Source organism: Furipterus horrens, unplaced genomic scaffold (genome assembly GCF_987537825.1).
Source record: "Furipterus horrens unplaced genomic scaffold, mFurHor1.1.pri manual_scaffold_4, whole genome shotgun sequence".
Classification (NCBI taxonomy): domain Eukaryota; kingdom Metazoa; phylum Chordata; class Mammalia; order Chiroptera; family Furipteridae; genus Furipterus; species Furipterus horrens.
Window position 1 is genome coordinate 198,524,657 of NW_028327174.1, and position 14,714 is coordinate 198,539,370.

A 14,714-nucleotide genomic window follows, 5' to 3' on the forward strand; every position below is an offset into this window, starting at 1 on the left:
CTCTGAAATCATTTAACCAGAAAACAATTATCAAAATTATCACTCAGGCTTCTTCCTCTCATGTGGGTCTGCTTTGCTTTCACGTGAATCAAATGATTACCTTCCTCTTGTTATTTATCTGCCTTTTGCTGCTCCCTCCTCAAAGTAAGAGGAAAACGTGGGTTTGGCCAAGTGTAACTGAAACAGTGAAATGTCAGCCGCTAGCCGGGGCAGGTCCAAGCGGGGAATCTAGTTTCACTGACGTTGTAAAAACTATAATGTATGAACGAGATAATTTGCCTCTGGCTTTAGTCTGATGATTCCATTTTATTGTACCTCTTCTCAACTCTATTACCCATCACAAGAAACTTCAAATCCTTCCCCGTTAGAGCGGCTCGGAGTTATTCTGCAGGTCTTCTCTGTAAGCGCGGAGTGTCACATGACCTTGGTCTGCCATAAGTCTGGGGCCTGCCTCCTCGTGGGCCTGCACACTGTGGGGAAAGGGCTCCACCCTGCCTATCGTACAAGCAGTTCAACGTGATGGTGAATGCAAGCTGAAGGCTGCCTGGCTCCCTTCAGCAGAAGGCAAGAGGCCCGAGCCAGAAAGTCAATTAGTCATAAAGTAAAGGCAGTGCCTTGCAGGTAGGCCCACGTGGGGTGGGTACAGCCAAGGTGTCTCTCGCGGCGTTTGCAGCATTCAGCATCGCCGCTCTTCCTGTGTGTCTTCTACGCCCTTTTCCCCTACAGGGAGGACACGAAATCCGCTACATCCTGTACCTCGACCTCACCACAGGCTTTGTGAATTAGGTTGTATTTCTTTTTGCTTTTCAAAGGCTGAGAAAGGGACAATGATTGGAACCTGTGAGTTCTCTGACCGCAGAGCTGGGCTGTCTCCCCTGTCCCCCATACAGAGCCAGGCTGAGTGGTTGCGTCACTGGGATCTGGCTGATGTGTTTCATGTTAAACTAATCTGTGAGCTTTATGAGTTTATAAGTGTGTGTTTCCTGTCAACCTTTTTTCCTGAAGTTTCTTGCTTCTCAGCCTGGAATAGAAAAACCAAGGGCTTTTAGACCATTTTCCAAAAGATGGGTGGTATCAGTCCCCCCATGATGTGACAAAAGCCACAGATCTGAGGACTAAATGTAGAAAGGACAAGAGGCGGTGCTTAGCTCACAAAGGGGAGCAGGAGGCCGCACCGGCAGCAATACCTGCTTACAGCGGCCCAGACGTGACTGCTGCACACTCACGGGGGAAGAGCGGTTTGCAGGGGCCCATGGCTAGGGCTGGCTGGCACTAGCTGGGCTCACTGGAGCATCCTGGTTACATAAGCATCTCCGCATACCCCACTGGTGAGTTACAAAATAAACTGTCTAACTGAGCAGTTTACCCAAGGAGTTTTGAGTCATTCACCCACTTTGCAAGCACCAAGTGCTGTCATTGGGGGAGGGAGAAGAGTAAACAGGTGATCACAAAGCTGTGATAAGAATTTATAACTGGAGCACGAGATGCTATGTAAGCACAGAGGGGAAGTTGCCTGTCTTTAAAGATACTGCACTAGGTGAACCGACTATCATGATGATATTGGCTAGCACTTGATCGCTTCCCATGTGCCTGGTGTTTATGTATATTGCCCCTACTCAAAACTCTCTTGGAAGACAGATATTGTCATCCCCACGCAGAGATGAGGAAACACAGGCCCAGAGAAAGATTAGAAGCTAAGCCTCTACTGGTAGCCCTGGTTCTTTCCAGAATTACACAGCACTGTCCTGCAGCTGCCTGCACTGAGGATGCTGGGTACAAACCGCACGATTCTCCCGAACCCTGACCTCGTCATCCTCACCTCCAGCAGTGACCTGGGTGGGCGGACACGTAGAGAGTTGGCTACCAACAGCCTCAGGATTCCCAGAGTTGGGAGGTATTTGGATGAAGATTCAAGAGTCAGGATTACCTGTGAAGTGAGTGGAATTTAGGAAGCATGGAGCTCACCACTTAAGCCCTGATCAGTCACACGAGTGGCATGTGGGACCCCAGGTCCCCAGCATCTGGAGGTCCTAGTCATCGTAGGCTCTGCAGCCCTCAGCAACCTGAGGGCTCCAAGTGATGACCTGAGCGAAGGCAGGCTGCGTCTCGCAGGGTCGCGCCTCGGCCCACCCATCCCCACCCGCCGGCAGCCGAGCTGGAGCGCCTGGCCAGGCTCTGCGACGGAGGGTGACACACAACAGTCATGTGGATAACTCCAGCCCTGCGGCTCTCAGGGGGCACCACAGGGCCAGGCGGAGGGGCCAGACTCCTCCAACTCAGGCCCCTGAGCAGCGGTCAACACGGAGCACGAGCTGCAGACGAGTTACTGGGGGACTGGGGCCGCGGCCCAGAGCGGGGACGGGAAGTCCCGGCCATGGCCCACGTGCTCCGCCTGCGTCCGGCTCCTAGCCCCATTGGTTGAAGCCGGACCGAGAGGCGGCTCGGGGGGGGGGGGGGGGGGGCGCAAGTGCAATCCTTGCCCTCCACCCTCATTGGCCGGCTCGGTCTGAAGCAGCTATTTGACCCCGCCTGGCTCGCATCACACTCCTATTGGATGATTTGCTCACGGCCCAGATACAAACTCCGCCCCCCCTGCCCATTGGATAACTCTGTCCTAGAGGCGGGTCCAGTGCGGTTCGCCAATCGGCTTTCATTGGTCTGCTTTGATTTGAAGGGCTGGTCTCAACGCAAAGGCTAGCCGGGCCTTGCGTTTGCATTGGCTGTTCCAAGACCCAAGCCCAGGGCCTCCCAGAAGCGCGAGGCCGGTGCGAACGGCAGTCGCGGGACCCTTGGCAGTTCAGGCGCCAGAGGGGTCCCAGCAAGCGTTGGCCGCGAACATGACGCCTGAGGACCAGGTGGAGACCCAGCCGCTCCTGCGGCCGCCCGGTAGCAGGTGAGCTGGCTGGGGAACCCGGTCCCGGGGCTCAGTCTTGCCCCTCTCCCTGCGTCCAGGCCGGCGCTGCTCACTGACCGTCTCACCCCGCAGCGTCCCCCGCGGCCGCCGCGTCTTCCTCGCCGCCTTCGCCGCTGCCCTGGGCCCCCTCAGCTTCGGCTTCGCGCTCGGCTACAGCTCCCCCGCTATCCCGAGCCTGCGGCGCGCCCCGCCCCCGGCCCCACACCTCGATGACAACGCCGCCTCCTGGTTCGGGGTGAGACCTCCACCTGGGACATCACCCCTTTCGCCCCTGAGACGGGCTCCGGGACCCCCCATACCCTCCCCCTCGGAGGGGGACTGGGGCCCTTCACGCCCATCCCCTCGGACGCGTGTTGGGACCTCCCCCTGCCTTGCTTAGGGCAGGCGCTGAGACCCTCCGCCCAGTACGCCCCGGTTCCCCTGCCAGGAGTCACCGTCTCCGCACCCACCATTCAGGGACCAAGTCCCCTTCCCTCCGAGGCCTTGCGGGGGGGGGGCGCGGTTGGGGCACGATCCCCTGGCGCCCCCTCCTCAGCCAGGGATCGCCCCCAGGCCATCGTGACCCTGGGGGCCGCGGCTGGGGGCGTGCTGGGCGGCTGGCTGGTAGACCGCGCCGGGCGCAAGCTGAGCCTCATGTTCTGCACCGTACCCTTCGTGACCGGCTTTGCCGTCATCACCGCGGCCCAGGACGTGTGGGTGCTGCTAGCGGGCCGCCTCCTCACCGGCTTGGCCTGTGGCATCGCTTCGCTAGTGGCCCCGGTGAGTGTCCCCTAGCCTCAGGCCCTGACACCGAGGAAAAGGAGCAGACCTCGGGGCGTGGTTCTGCCCTGGACCTCCTCGGGGGCCCTTATCTGCCTTATCTCCCTCGCCCACAGTGGGCGCTGCTGAGAGCTGTTATTGCCCCGGCTGCAGCTGAAGTGAGCTTCAGAAAGGTGAAGTCCTTTGTCCAGGCTCAGCCAGTCGGTGGCCAAGTGATTGCCGGGATCGTGCCGCTTAACCCGGCCTCCATTTTGCTCTACAAGTGAGATGGCGTCTGTGGGTGGTCAACAGAAGCCTCACGCTGTGACTTGGATCCCCCTGGCCATTCAGACCACTGACTACGGTTCAGCAGGCAATTCCTGTCAGTCTGACCTGGGGGCAGAGGCTGCTGCCACCTGCACACACGCCGGGCCCAGCACTGCCCTGGCTGACTCTGGAGCTGTGCGCACTGGCTGGCATCCCCGCTGTGCCACTTCCTGGGGCAGAGCGCCTCTCTGGGCCTCAGTTCCCTCCCCTCCGGAGTGAGGACAGGTTACCGTGTGCGGTGGGCAAGGAATCAGAGACACCGCACATCATCCCTGTCGTGGCTTGTGAAGGGCTTGGACCCTGGCAGCGGGGATTGCGGGGTGACCAGTGAACTGCTTGCTGCTGCCCATGGATTTGGATGACCCACCACCAACACCCCAACCTGGGAGACACGGAAAGCAGTGACTCGGGTCCTCCCCGGCCACCCCTTTGCCCCTCCCGCTCAGCTCACCTGTGCTTGTTGGGCAGCCGGTTGGATCTCATGCTTTGGGTTTTTTACTGGACAAAAACACACCGAAGTAAGGCATGGAGTAACCCAGAAGTACGGGCGAGGCCTTTCTGGCCCCTGAGCCCAGTCACCGGCAGCCATTACAGCGAAGAGTTCCTGCGTTAACGCCCAGGGTGCCACGCCAGAAGCCCGGGTGTCGCCTGGAGCTAGTTAGGAAGGCAGAATCTTGGGCCCCACTCCAGACCTACCACACCAGAATCTGCACTTTATCAAGGGAATGATACAATTAAATGGAAGTTTGCAAAGCTCTGTGCCCCCACCCACCCATCCCCCCGACACGCAGCAGCCACATATATACCTTTAATCCCCTTTAAACGCCTGCTACAGATCACTTGGTGGGGTGCGGAGGGAACGAGGAAGGCTGTGACCTGGGGCTTACAGTTAGGGGCCCATCAGGCCTGCAGCTCTCGTCTTAATTGCCAACAGGTCTATATCTCCGAAATTGCCTACCCGGAAGTGCGAGGACTGCTCGGCTCCTGTGTGCAGCTGATGGTGGTCATAGGCATCCTTCTGGCCTACCTGGCAGGTAGTTTTAACATTCTCTTTTGATCCCTATTAATGGCCAGGTGGCCACTTAACAGGTATAGAAACTGAAGTTCAGAGAGTTCACAGGACTTGCCCAAGGCCACACAGCCAGTGCCCAACGTGCTAGGTTTCCAGATCCCCTCCCTGAGGCCCTGGGATGTGTGGGTCTTGTGACTGAGTTCCTGAAGAGCTGAAGAAGGTGATGTCCTCATCTTCCTAGATGGAACCTGAGAACCAGGGGGAAGGGTGGGCTGTCAGGCCTGCTGGGTGCAGCAGGGCCTGGGCCATGTGCCCTGCGGCTCTTTCACTTTTACCAATTACCATCCTGGCCCTAATTCAGAGTCCTGCCCGCTGTCTGATTGCTGTGGGGGCCCAGCATGTACCAAAGCCCTACTGTGTACAGACACTGGCATTTGGGACAGACACGTGGGTATCAATACACCCATAAAATTATCTCCAGTTCATCATAATCTGTACTTGCATTGATCAGTTCCTGTGACTTATGATCCTCTGGTGTTCAGTGAAAAGCCCCCTACCCTGTTCCCCTTCCTCTCTGGGGAACCAACCATACCTGCCTCTTGGTGGCTTTCCAGAGGGTCTGCATGAGGACCAGAGGAGGACTATGCATATTTATTCTCCCGCCCTGAAATTTTACACACACAGTGCCACGTCATACATGTCCTTGCATAGCGAGTGGCTCGCTCTTTGTGTAATGACTACGTAAATACTCACTACGCAGACGTAGCGTGATGATGTCCCCATCATCATTTCTACACTCAGCAACAATAAGAACAGTATCAGTAACCAACTCAAGGGTAGCCATGCAGAGCGAGTGAGGTCCTCGCCCCTTAAGCTGTGCCCCTGGGATTGGCGAGGGGGCTGGCTCTGATGGCTGACACCCCCCCCCATCCAGGCTGGGTCCTGGAGTGGCGCTGGCTGGCCGTGCTGGGCTGTGTGCCCCCCTCCTTCATGCTGCTGCTCATGTGCTGCATGCCCGAGACCCCACGCTTCCTGCTGACTCAGCACCAGCGCCAGGAAGCCATGGCTGCTGCGCAGTTCCTGTGGGGCTCCGAGCAGGGCTGGGAAGAGCCCCCTGTTGGGCCTGAGCACCAGGTGAGGGGCTGGGAGGTGGAGCCAGGGGAAGGGTCAGTGCAGTATCAGCCCTTTGTAGCCAGGGAGGCCAGCACAGCCCATTCCCGAGGACGTACACACACACACACACACACACACACACACACATGGGCAGGGGGTACCATGTTGTCCTGTGTGCCAGCAAGCAAAGGCCTGCTTCAGCCCCGCTCAGCTGGGCCCTGGCCTTGAAGACCACTGGGAAAGCCTGGACCTTGACCTTACTGAAAGCAAAGTCCAGGCTGGGCCCCAGGGACGTGTGGGCCGACTTGAGGGGTTCTATGGCAGGGGATAAGATTGATGCCACTTACCTACAGTGTGACACCCCATTGTTTAGCCTTAGTTTATTCCTGTAAAACAGGAGTCCAAGCACGTGCCTGGTAGTGTGTTGGAAGAGGGGGTTCGTTGGGGCGGAGGGTGGCTCGGCCCAAGGCTGGTGGGATTCTGGACCCCCTGGCTCTTTGCCCGTGTGCTGTCTTGGTGGTTCCCCCAACAAGGACAGGAGGATCTTGTCATCCTTGCCAATGGGGAGGCTGGAGTGAGACAAAGACCTGTCCATGGCCCCAAGGCCCAGATGGGGCCGAGACAAGAAGCTGAGGCCCCCTCCCTCTGCCAGGCCTCAGGGTGGCGGGCCCAAAGCCAGGGTGCCCCTTGGGAGAGGCACTGACACCCCGTTTCTGTTGAGCAGGGCTTCCACCTGGCCCAGCTGAGGCGTCCTGGCATCTACAAGCCCTTGGTCATCGGCATCTCGCTGATGGTCTTCCAGCAGCTGTCGGGGATCAACGCTGTCATGTTCTACGCAGAGACCATCTTTGAGGAGGCCAAGCTCAGGGTAAAGAGGCCTCTTCCCAGTCTGCCTCATCTGGCTGCCGTGCGGGGGTGGCCTAGTCCCCGGGTCTTCACCTGACCTGCGTCTGCCCATCTCCCCAGGAGAGCAGCCTGGCCTCGGTCGTCGTGGGCATCATCCAGGTGCTGTTCACGGCCCTGGCGGCGGTCATCATGGACAAGGCTGGGCGGAGGCTGCTCTTGGCCTTGTCAGGTGAGGCCCAAGGGCTGGGGTCCAGCCCTTGCAAGTGGGGTGGCGCAGGAGGGTCTTTAGCGAGACCACTGCGTTGTGTGAGGCGGAGGGCCGGCGTCCCTGAGAACAAGACCGAGACTGGACGGGAGCGCATCTCAGAGAGCGCTCGCTGCCGGCCAGGCCTGCGCACGTGGGTCCCCGCATCGCACCTCCACCTTTGCACTGAGCCTGCAAAGAAGGTGCCATCAGGGCCCCAGCTCACGATGAGGGGACGGAGGGCCCTGCGGGGAAGTGGCTCGGAAGCCTGTGGTCTTTTGGGGCAAGTGGCTTTACCGCTCTGAGGCTCAGTTTCCCCTCTGAAATGGGGGTAGTGGTGGGCCATCGTGAGGAGTGGGGGATGGTCCGCGTGTGCCCCTCCGCGCGTGCTGAGACCCACAGGCGCCATTGGCAGGACGGGTTCCAATAGTGGGCTGACTGCCACCCTCACAACTTCTGCCCCTCAGGCCAGGGGGCTCTGCTTCCAGGAGCTTCTTGGAGTTCACTGAGGTTTAAGGTCCACGCCAGGGCTGGTAGGACTGGGCTGGGCTGGGGGCCGCCCAGGCAGGGCTCCCAGGTTCCGCTCACCGCCCCTCTCAGAGGTGATGAGACCAACCACATCGTGACGGCCACACTAGGTGAGACTCCTGCGCGAGCCTCATGCCTGGGCTACGGGCCGTGTCCCCCAGCCCCTGCCCCCCGCTGCCCCCGCCTGCAGGTGTGGTCATGGTGTTCAGCAGCAGCGCCTTTGGGGCCTACTTCAAGCTGACCCAGGGTGGCCCCAGCAACTCCTCACACACGGACCTCCTGGCGCCTGTCTCCATGGAGCCTGCCAATGCCAGTGTAGGGCTGGCCTGGTTGGCGGTGGGCAGCATGTGCCTCTTCATTGCCGGTGAGAGGGGGCCTGTGGGGAGGCAGGGCGGGGACCGATGGGGACACCCTGTCACTGCTGGGTTCCTGTGGCTCCCAGCAAGCCCAAGCCTACCCGGCCTCACCTGTCCATATAGGCGCCCAGCTCTGTGTGTCTAGCCCCGACTGTGTGCCAGGCACCGGGCCAAGCCCTTCTCTGACCCTCTCACTCAACACCCCCATCACACACGGAGTAGGCCCCATCGTGGTCCCATTCCAGAGGGAAGGGACCGGAGTGGAAGAAGTGGAGAGGGTGGCCTGGCACCTAGGAGCAGGAGGGCACAGACTGGAACACAGGCCCCCTCCGCCAGTGCCGGGCAGCCCCGCGAAGCTCCAGCCCCAGGCTCTGCGGCAAGTGGGGGGGTCTGGCCCGTGTGGCTTCTGACACCTGTCTTGTTCCCGCAGGCTTCGCTGTGGGCTGGGGGCCCATCCCCTGGCTCCTCATGTCTGAACTCTTCCCTCTGCACGCCAAGGGCGTGGCCACCGGCGTCTGTGTCCTCACCAACTGGCTCATGGCCTTTCTGGTGACAAAAGAGTTCAGCAGCCTCATGGTGAGTGCAGGCCTGACGGCCTCCCCCTCGCACGGTCAGCAGAGGGGCACTTTTTAGAATTCCTGTTGCAGAAGACTCGGGGTCAGTGGCCTCGTGTACAGGCTGCGGCCCCATCATTCCGGGGCTCCAGCTGCCTTAGTCAGGGGTGAGGGGGAGACAGATAGGCCGGGGCACGGGGGGAACCCTTCTTGGTGGCAGACAGCAGGACGGGCCCCCCGATCAGATGTCGGGAAGGAGGGCTGTGTGGGCAAAGTCTGGCTTCGGAGTCCACAGGCCTGGGCCCAAACCCCGTCTTGGCCATTTCCCTGCCGTGTGACCTTGGGGGCACTGCTCGCCTTCTCTGAGCCAGCTGCCTTGGCTGAAAACGGAGGAGGGTGAGGCGCCTTCCTCTTAGGGTTGATGGGAACATCAGTTCAGTTCAGCGTTCTGTTGCCTTCTCATGGATGGACCGGCTCAGACATGACCCCTGCCTAAGGGGCTTCCCAACCAGTCAGGGGGATGGTGTTGGTCGGCAGCCATTCATTCCCCCGTACATGCCACGTCCAGGCTTGATCACGGCGCCAGAGGCAGCCAGGGATGAGAGGGACGCAGTCCCCTTTATGACGAGGGCTGGGACAGCAGCAGCCAGTGCGGTGGTGGGGGCGGTGAGCCAGCAGGAGGCTGAGCTGGGGCCAGGGCGAGCATAGGAGGGTGGGTGCCGGGGCGGGCCTGGAGTCCGCCCTGGGGAGGGAGAGCTGCCAGGGAGGGGCCTGTGGGGCTGGGGCTGGGCTGGGAGGGTGGACAGGCTCTGACCAAAGGGAACTGCCCACTCTTCCCTCCGTGCCTGTGGGCCCTGCGTGTCCCTGTTTGCTCACACACCACTTGCCGTCAGCTCACGCGTTCCTTCGGTACCAAGAAGAGAGACCCCTCTGGGGGCAGGGACCTTGGAGGGCAGGGCCAAAGCGAAGTGCAGAGGGCGGGTCTGTGGGCTCTGGAGTCAGAGCCCGGGAATGAGGGCCCAGTGTCACCTGATAACGCGTCTCTGACCTAGGGGCAGTCACTTCATCATAGTGAGCCTCAGTTTCCCCGGTGCACAACATCCACACCTTGGCCAGTGCTCAGCACTGAGCCTGGGCGGGACCGGCTGGGGCCCGGGCTCCTGACCTTCCGCCACGGGCACCGTGGCTTCCCCTCTCTCTGCAGGAGGTGCTCAGGCCCTACGGTGCTTTCTGGCTCGCCTCCACCTTCTGCATCATCAGTGTCCTTTTCACTTTGTCCTGTGTCCCTGAGACCAAAGGAAAGACTTTGGAGCAAATCACAGCCCATTTTGAAGGGCGATGACAGCCCCTTGACAGGAGCGGCTGCCCCTCCTAGCTGGGCCTCTTTGGACTTCGGAGGGAACAGAGCCTGCCTGTGACTTTGACCTGGGCCTCCGCTGGAGCCCGGAGCCCCTGCCTGCCCCTAGGGAGCCAGGATCGAGGACCACAGCCCCTCAAAGTCTTATCCTCTGGGTCCCTGCTTCCCGCCCAGTTCTCTACAGCCCCGCAAGCCACGGGCAGGAGGTTCCCAGGCCCCGGGTCCAGTTCCCGCCACTGCTCTGAGACCGGGGAGGAGGAGACATCTCAGAGGGTCTCGTCTGCCCTCTGGCCAGTCCTCCACATGCCATCTCTGTCATGACACAAAAGCGACAGAGGAGGAGGGTTACTCATGGCTCCTTGTTTTCTGAAGAAGGTGCCTTTGCAGACTGGGTGGTGGCCCACGGTCTCCTCATAGGGCTGATTATCAGGAAAGAACTGTGTTTGCCAAATAAAGATTTGACTCAGACAATCAGGTCACGGCCTCTCTGTGAGCCGAGTTTGAGAAAGCGTTTTCCTGTCGCACAAGCCGGCCTTGCTGAGAACACCTACGGACTCACTGCCCATTCCGTGACCTGCCTTACTCACTTCCTGGGCTGTGCAGCTCCCGCATGTGCCCGCCTTGACACCTTCTGTTAGCTCTCATGAGGCCGGAGAGCGGGGCCCTGGTCCAGGGCAGAGCGGTGGAGAGAGTGGGACCCCAGGGTTAGTCTCCAGAAGATTCTGCTGCAGCTGCTCTGGTTTCAGTAAAATGGGCCAAGTAATATGCAGGGCAGCTCTCAGCTGTAGCAAAATCCAAATCCCTGGGAACCTTCCAGAAGCAAGGTCACATCTTCCATGTCAGGAGCTGTACCTACGTTGTCGTTCGTGCTGCATCGTGGGCCCTTGACAGGGCTGAGAACAGCCCTATAATGTTGGATGGAATGGTCTACAAACGCCAGTTAGCTTAGTAGCGTGGTTCGGGTCTCGACGTCCTGACTGAGCTTCTGTCCCCTTGTTGTATCAGCTACTGAGAAGAGTCATACATGCGGGCACTTCGGTAGTTCTGCCGGGTTTTACTTCAGGTGCCTGGGAGCACTGTTATCAGGTGTGGCGCACTTAGGACTGTTACGTTCTCCTGATCGATTTGTCCTCTATCATGAATGACCTTCTTGGTCCCTCGTAACAGTCCTTTTTCTGAGGTTACTCTGTCTGATACCAGTGTAAGCGCTTCCACTTTCTTTTGGTTGGAGTTTTGACAATCATCCTATACTTTATGATGGAATGCGATTTGGGTTTCTCTAAGGATTAATACTTCCACTTTATTTTTTTAATTTTATTATTTTTGATTATGCTATTATAGTTGTCCCAATTTCCCCCCTTTGCCCCCCTACACCCAGCACCCCCCACTCCCTCAGGCAGTCCCCACACCATTATTCATGTCCATGGGTCATGGTAGAACTTCTTCGGCTGCTCCGTTTCCTATACTTGCTCTTAACATCCCTGTGTCTATTCTGTACCTACCATTTGTGCTTCTTAATCCCCTCACCTCTTCACCCATCCCCAGACACCCCCCTCCCCACTGACCACCATCCCAATGCTCCCCATATCTATGATTCTGTTTCTGTTCTGCTTGTTTGCTTAGTTTGTTTTTTAGATTCAGTTGTTGATAGTTACGTATTTATTGCCATCTTTTAATAGTGCTTTTTCTTAAATATCTCCCTTCAACATTTCATATAATAATGGTTTGGTGATGAACTCCTTTAGCTTTACCTTGTCTGGGAAGCACTTCATCTGCCCTTCCATTCTAAGTGATAGCTTTGCTGGGTAGAGTAATCTTGGTTGTAGGTCCTTGCTTTTCATCACTTTGAATACTTCTTGCCAGTCCCTTCTTGCCTGCAAAGTTTCTTTTGAGAAATCAACTGACAGTCTTATGGGAACTCCTTTATAGGTAAGTCTCTGCTTTTCTCTTGCTGTTTTTAAGATTCTCTCTTTATCTTTAACCTTTGGCATTTTACTAATGATGTGTCTTGGCGTGGGCCTCTTTGCATCCATTGTTTGGGATTCTGTGCTTCCTTGACTTGCACGTCTATTTCCTTCATCAAATTAGGGAAGTTTCCTTTCATTATTTTTTCAAATAGATTTCCAATTTCTTGCTCTTTCTCTTCTTCTGACACCCCATGATGCAAATGTTGGAATGCTTGAAGTTGTCCCAGAGGTTGCTTATGCTATCCTCGTGTTTTAGATTTTTTTTTTTCTTGTTGTTCTGGTTGCTTGTTTTTTGCTTCCTTTTGTTCCAAATCATTGATTTGATTCTCGGCTTCATCCACTCTACCGTTGTTTCCCTGTAACTTGTTCTTTATTTCAATTAGTGTATCCTTCGTTTCTGACTGGATCTTTCTTATGCTGTTGAGTCCTCACTAACTTCCTTGAGCATCCTTATAACCAAAGTTTTGAACTCTGCATCTGATAGATTATTTATCTCCATTGTTTTTAGTTCTTTTTCTGGAGTTTTGATCTGTTCTTTCATTTGGGCCGTGTTTCTTTGTCCCCTTGTTTTGGCAGCCTCCCTGTGTTTGTTTCTATGTATTAGGTAAAGCTACTATGACTCCCTGTCTTGGTAGTGTGACCTAATGTAGTAGGTGCCCTGTAGGGTCCAGTGACACGGCCTTCCCTCTCACCCAAGCTGGGTACTCGAGGTGAGCCCTCTGTGTGAACTGAGTACACCCTCCTCTTGTAGTTGAGTCTTGGTTGCTGTTGCAGGTCAGTGGGAGCGATTTACCCAGGCCAGTCAGCTGCAAGGACTGGCTGTGACCACTGACTACCAATGTCTCCCCTCCATGGAAGATCAGCTGTGCAGTAGCAGGGTGGTGGTGCTCCAACATGATCTGTAGCTGTCCACTGGGTGCACAGGTCCTGGGGTTTCCCGGGTGGTGCAGGCCAAGGTCAGCCCCTGCCTGTGTTTTGCCCAGAGCCACCCTGCCTGCACTATAAAGCAGTCTAAGATGGCTGCTACTTGGGCTTATAGATTTCCAGGTGAAGCCAAGTTGTGAATCTAGGCTGGCTGCTGCTAGTGTCAGGCCTGGGGCCACTTAGCAAGAGGTATGGGGATTGGGGGCCCAATGAGGCTGGCTGTTGCTTTTTGAGAGGATTTAGGAAGTTGTGAAGCATGAGCTAAGACCAGCCATTCATATGGAAAAATCTCTGTTAACAGTTTGGGTGGGCTTATAAGTTGGGTGGTGCGCAGTCCCAGGGGATCTCCAAGGTGGGGCACACCATGTTAGCCAGGTTGGTGGAGTCTCAGCTATGGCACCCACCTGCTTGCTATATGGCTCTATTGGGGGAGGGTTCAGAAAAGGGGACATGGCCTCTGCCCACCTTTCTGTCTAGGAGAAAGCTGTCCCTCATCTCTTGCCTTGATGCTAGACACTTCAGTTCCTCCCTGTGTGCCACTGGTGCCTTTCAAGCTGCTACCCCAGTGCTGAAGTTCAGAGGGAGTGAGTCTGAGTAAGTTTGTGTGTGGGCTCTCTAAGAGGAACTGCTTGGGACTCCAGAAGTTTCTTCCACCAACTCGGTCCCCACTGGTTTTTGCAGCCAGAAGTTGTGGGTACTTGTCTTCCTGGCACTGGAACTCTGGGCTGGGGGACCTGATGTGGGGCTGGCACTCCTCGCTCCTGAGATATCCCTCCCAAGTTTTTATCCACCACACGTGGATGTGGGACCAGCCTGTTCCACATCTCTGCCCCTCCTACCAGTCTGGATGAATCCTTTCTTTAATTCCATAGTTGTCAGACTTCCATTCAACTCAATTCCTGACGGTTCTGAGTAATGGGTGTTCTATATTTTGGTTGTAATTTTGATGTGGTTGTGCAAGGAAGCGAGCCGTGTTTACCTATGCCACCATCTTGACTGGAGGACTTAGACTCAATACTTTCACTTTAAAAATGAGCTTTATTAAGGCATATTTATACATTATAAAATTCAACGATCGTTGGTATAAAATTTGATGGCATAGGTCGAAGGTACACAGCTGTGAACCCACCACCACAATCAAGCCAGAGGGCATTCTTATCACCTCAGAATGTCCTGGAACCTACAGATGTGTTCTGTCCCCATAGTTTTGCTTTTTCTAAACTTTCATCAAAATGCAGTCATACAGTTTACAGTCCTTTGAGTCTGGCCTCTAACCCAGCAGAGTGATTTAGACTCATCCGTGCCGTGTGCATCAGTTTATTCCTCTGCTGTCAGGTGGCAGTACCTTGGACATACGGGCTCGTTCCAGCTTTTGACTGTGATGAATGAAGCTGCTGTAAACATTTGCAACAAGTTTTGTGTGGAGTGGAACTTCTGGGTCAAATGTTTCAGCTTATGTTTAACTATTTTAAGAAGCTGCCAAACTGTCTTCCAAAGTGGTTGCACCATTTGGCATTCTCACCAGCAGGGCACAAGAGTTCCTCCTCCTCCACATCCTCAGCAACAATTCATACTCACTGTTACAAATAAAACTATTTACATAGTTAACTTTTCAAAGGTTGTCTTCTACTCTCTGATTTCCTCTGGAATCGCTCAGTCGGGTTGTTTACTTCGTGCAGCAGAAGCTGTGGTTTACCCGGTCCACAGAAGATGGGTCTTTGTACTGGATAACAGAGTAGAAATCTGCACTGCCCACCAATACTCACACTATCCCCCACCCAAAAAACTTCCCGAAGAATCCTGGCTGCTGCAAACCTGAGACAAGAACTGCCCT

At 56.2% G+C, this 14,714-nt stretch overlaps 1 protein-coding gene and 1 long non-coding RNA gene across 5 annotated transcripts; one reads left to right on the forward strand and one right to left on the reverse strand.

The window, feature by feature from the left end:
• Positions 1-286: 286 nt before the first annotated feature.
• LOC150013737 (uncharacterized) lies at positions 287-2,378 on the reverse strand. The gene is made up of 2 exons (XR_016510581.1): positions 1,928-2,378; positions 287-1,021 (listed from the first exon to the last, which is right to left on the reverse strand). It is a non-coding gene; the product is annotated as an uncharacterized LOC150013737 (long non-coding RNA).
• A 311-nt stretch (positions 2,379-2,689) lies between these two features.
• On the forward strand, positions 2,690-10,465 carry SLC2A8 (solute carrier family 2 member 8). Of its 4 annotated transcripts, XM_090274749.1 has the most exons (10): positions 2,695-2,893; positions 2,987-3,149; positions 3,467-3,673; positions 4,914-5,013; positions 5,926-6,125; positions 6,829-6,972; positions 7,071-7,179; positions 7,913-8,086; positions 8,509-8,654; positions 9,837-10,465. In XM_090274749.1, the coding sequence occupies exons 1-10, from the start codon at positions 2,838-2,840 to the stop codon at positions 9,972-9,974; spliced, it is 1,437 nt and encodes a 478-aa protein (XP_090130875.1). In that variant the 5' UTR covers positions 2,695-2,837; the 3' UTR covers positions 9,975-10,465. The 4 variants fall into 4 exon arrangements, with proteins under 4 accessions (XP_090130878.1, XP_090130875.1, XP_090130877.1 ...); XM_090274752.1 differs by lacking the exon at positions 8,509-8,654 and having other exon boundaries at positions 2,690-2,893; positions 9,837-9,984; XM_090274750.1 differs by lacking the exon at positions 2,987-3,149 and having other exon boundaries at positions 2,875-2,893.
• Positions 10,466-14,714: the final 4,249 nt, after the last annotated feature.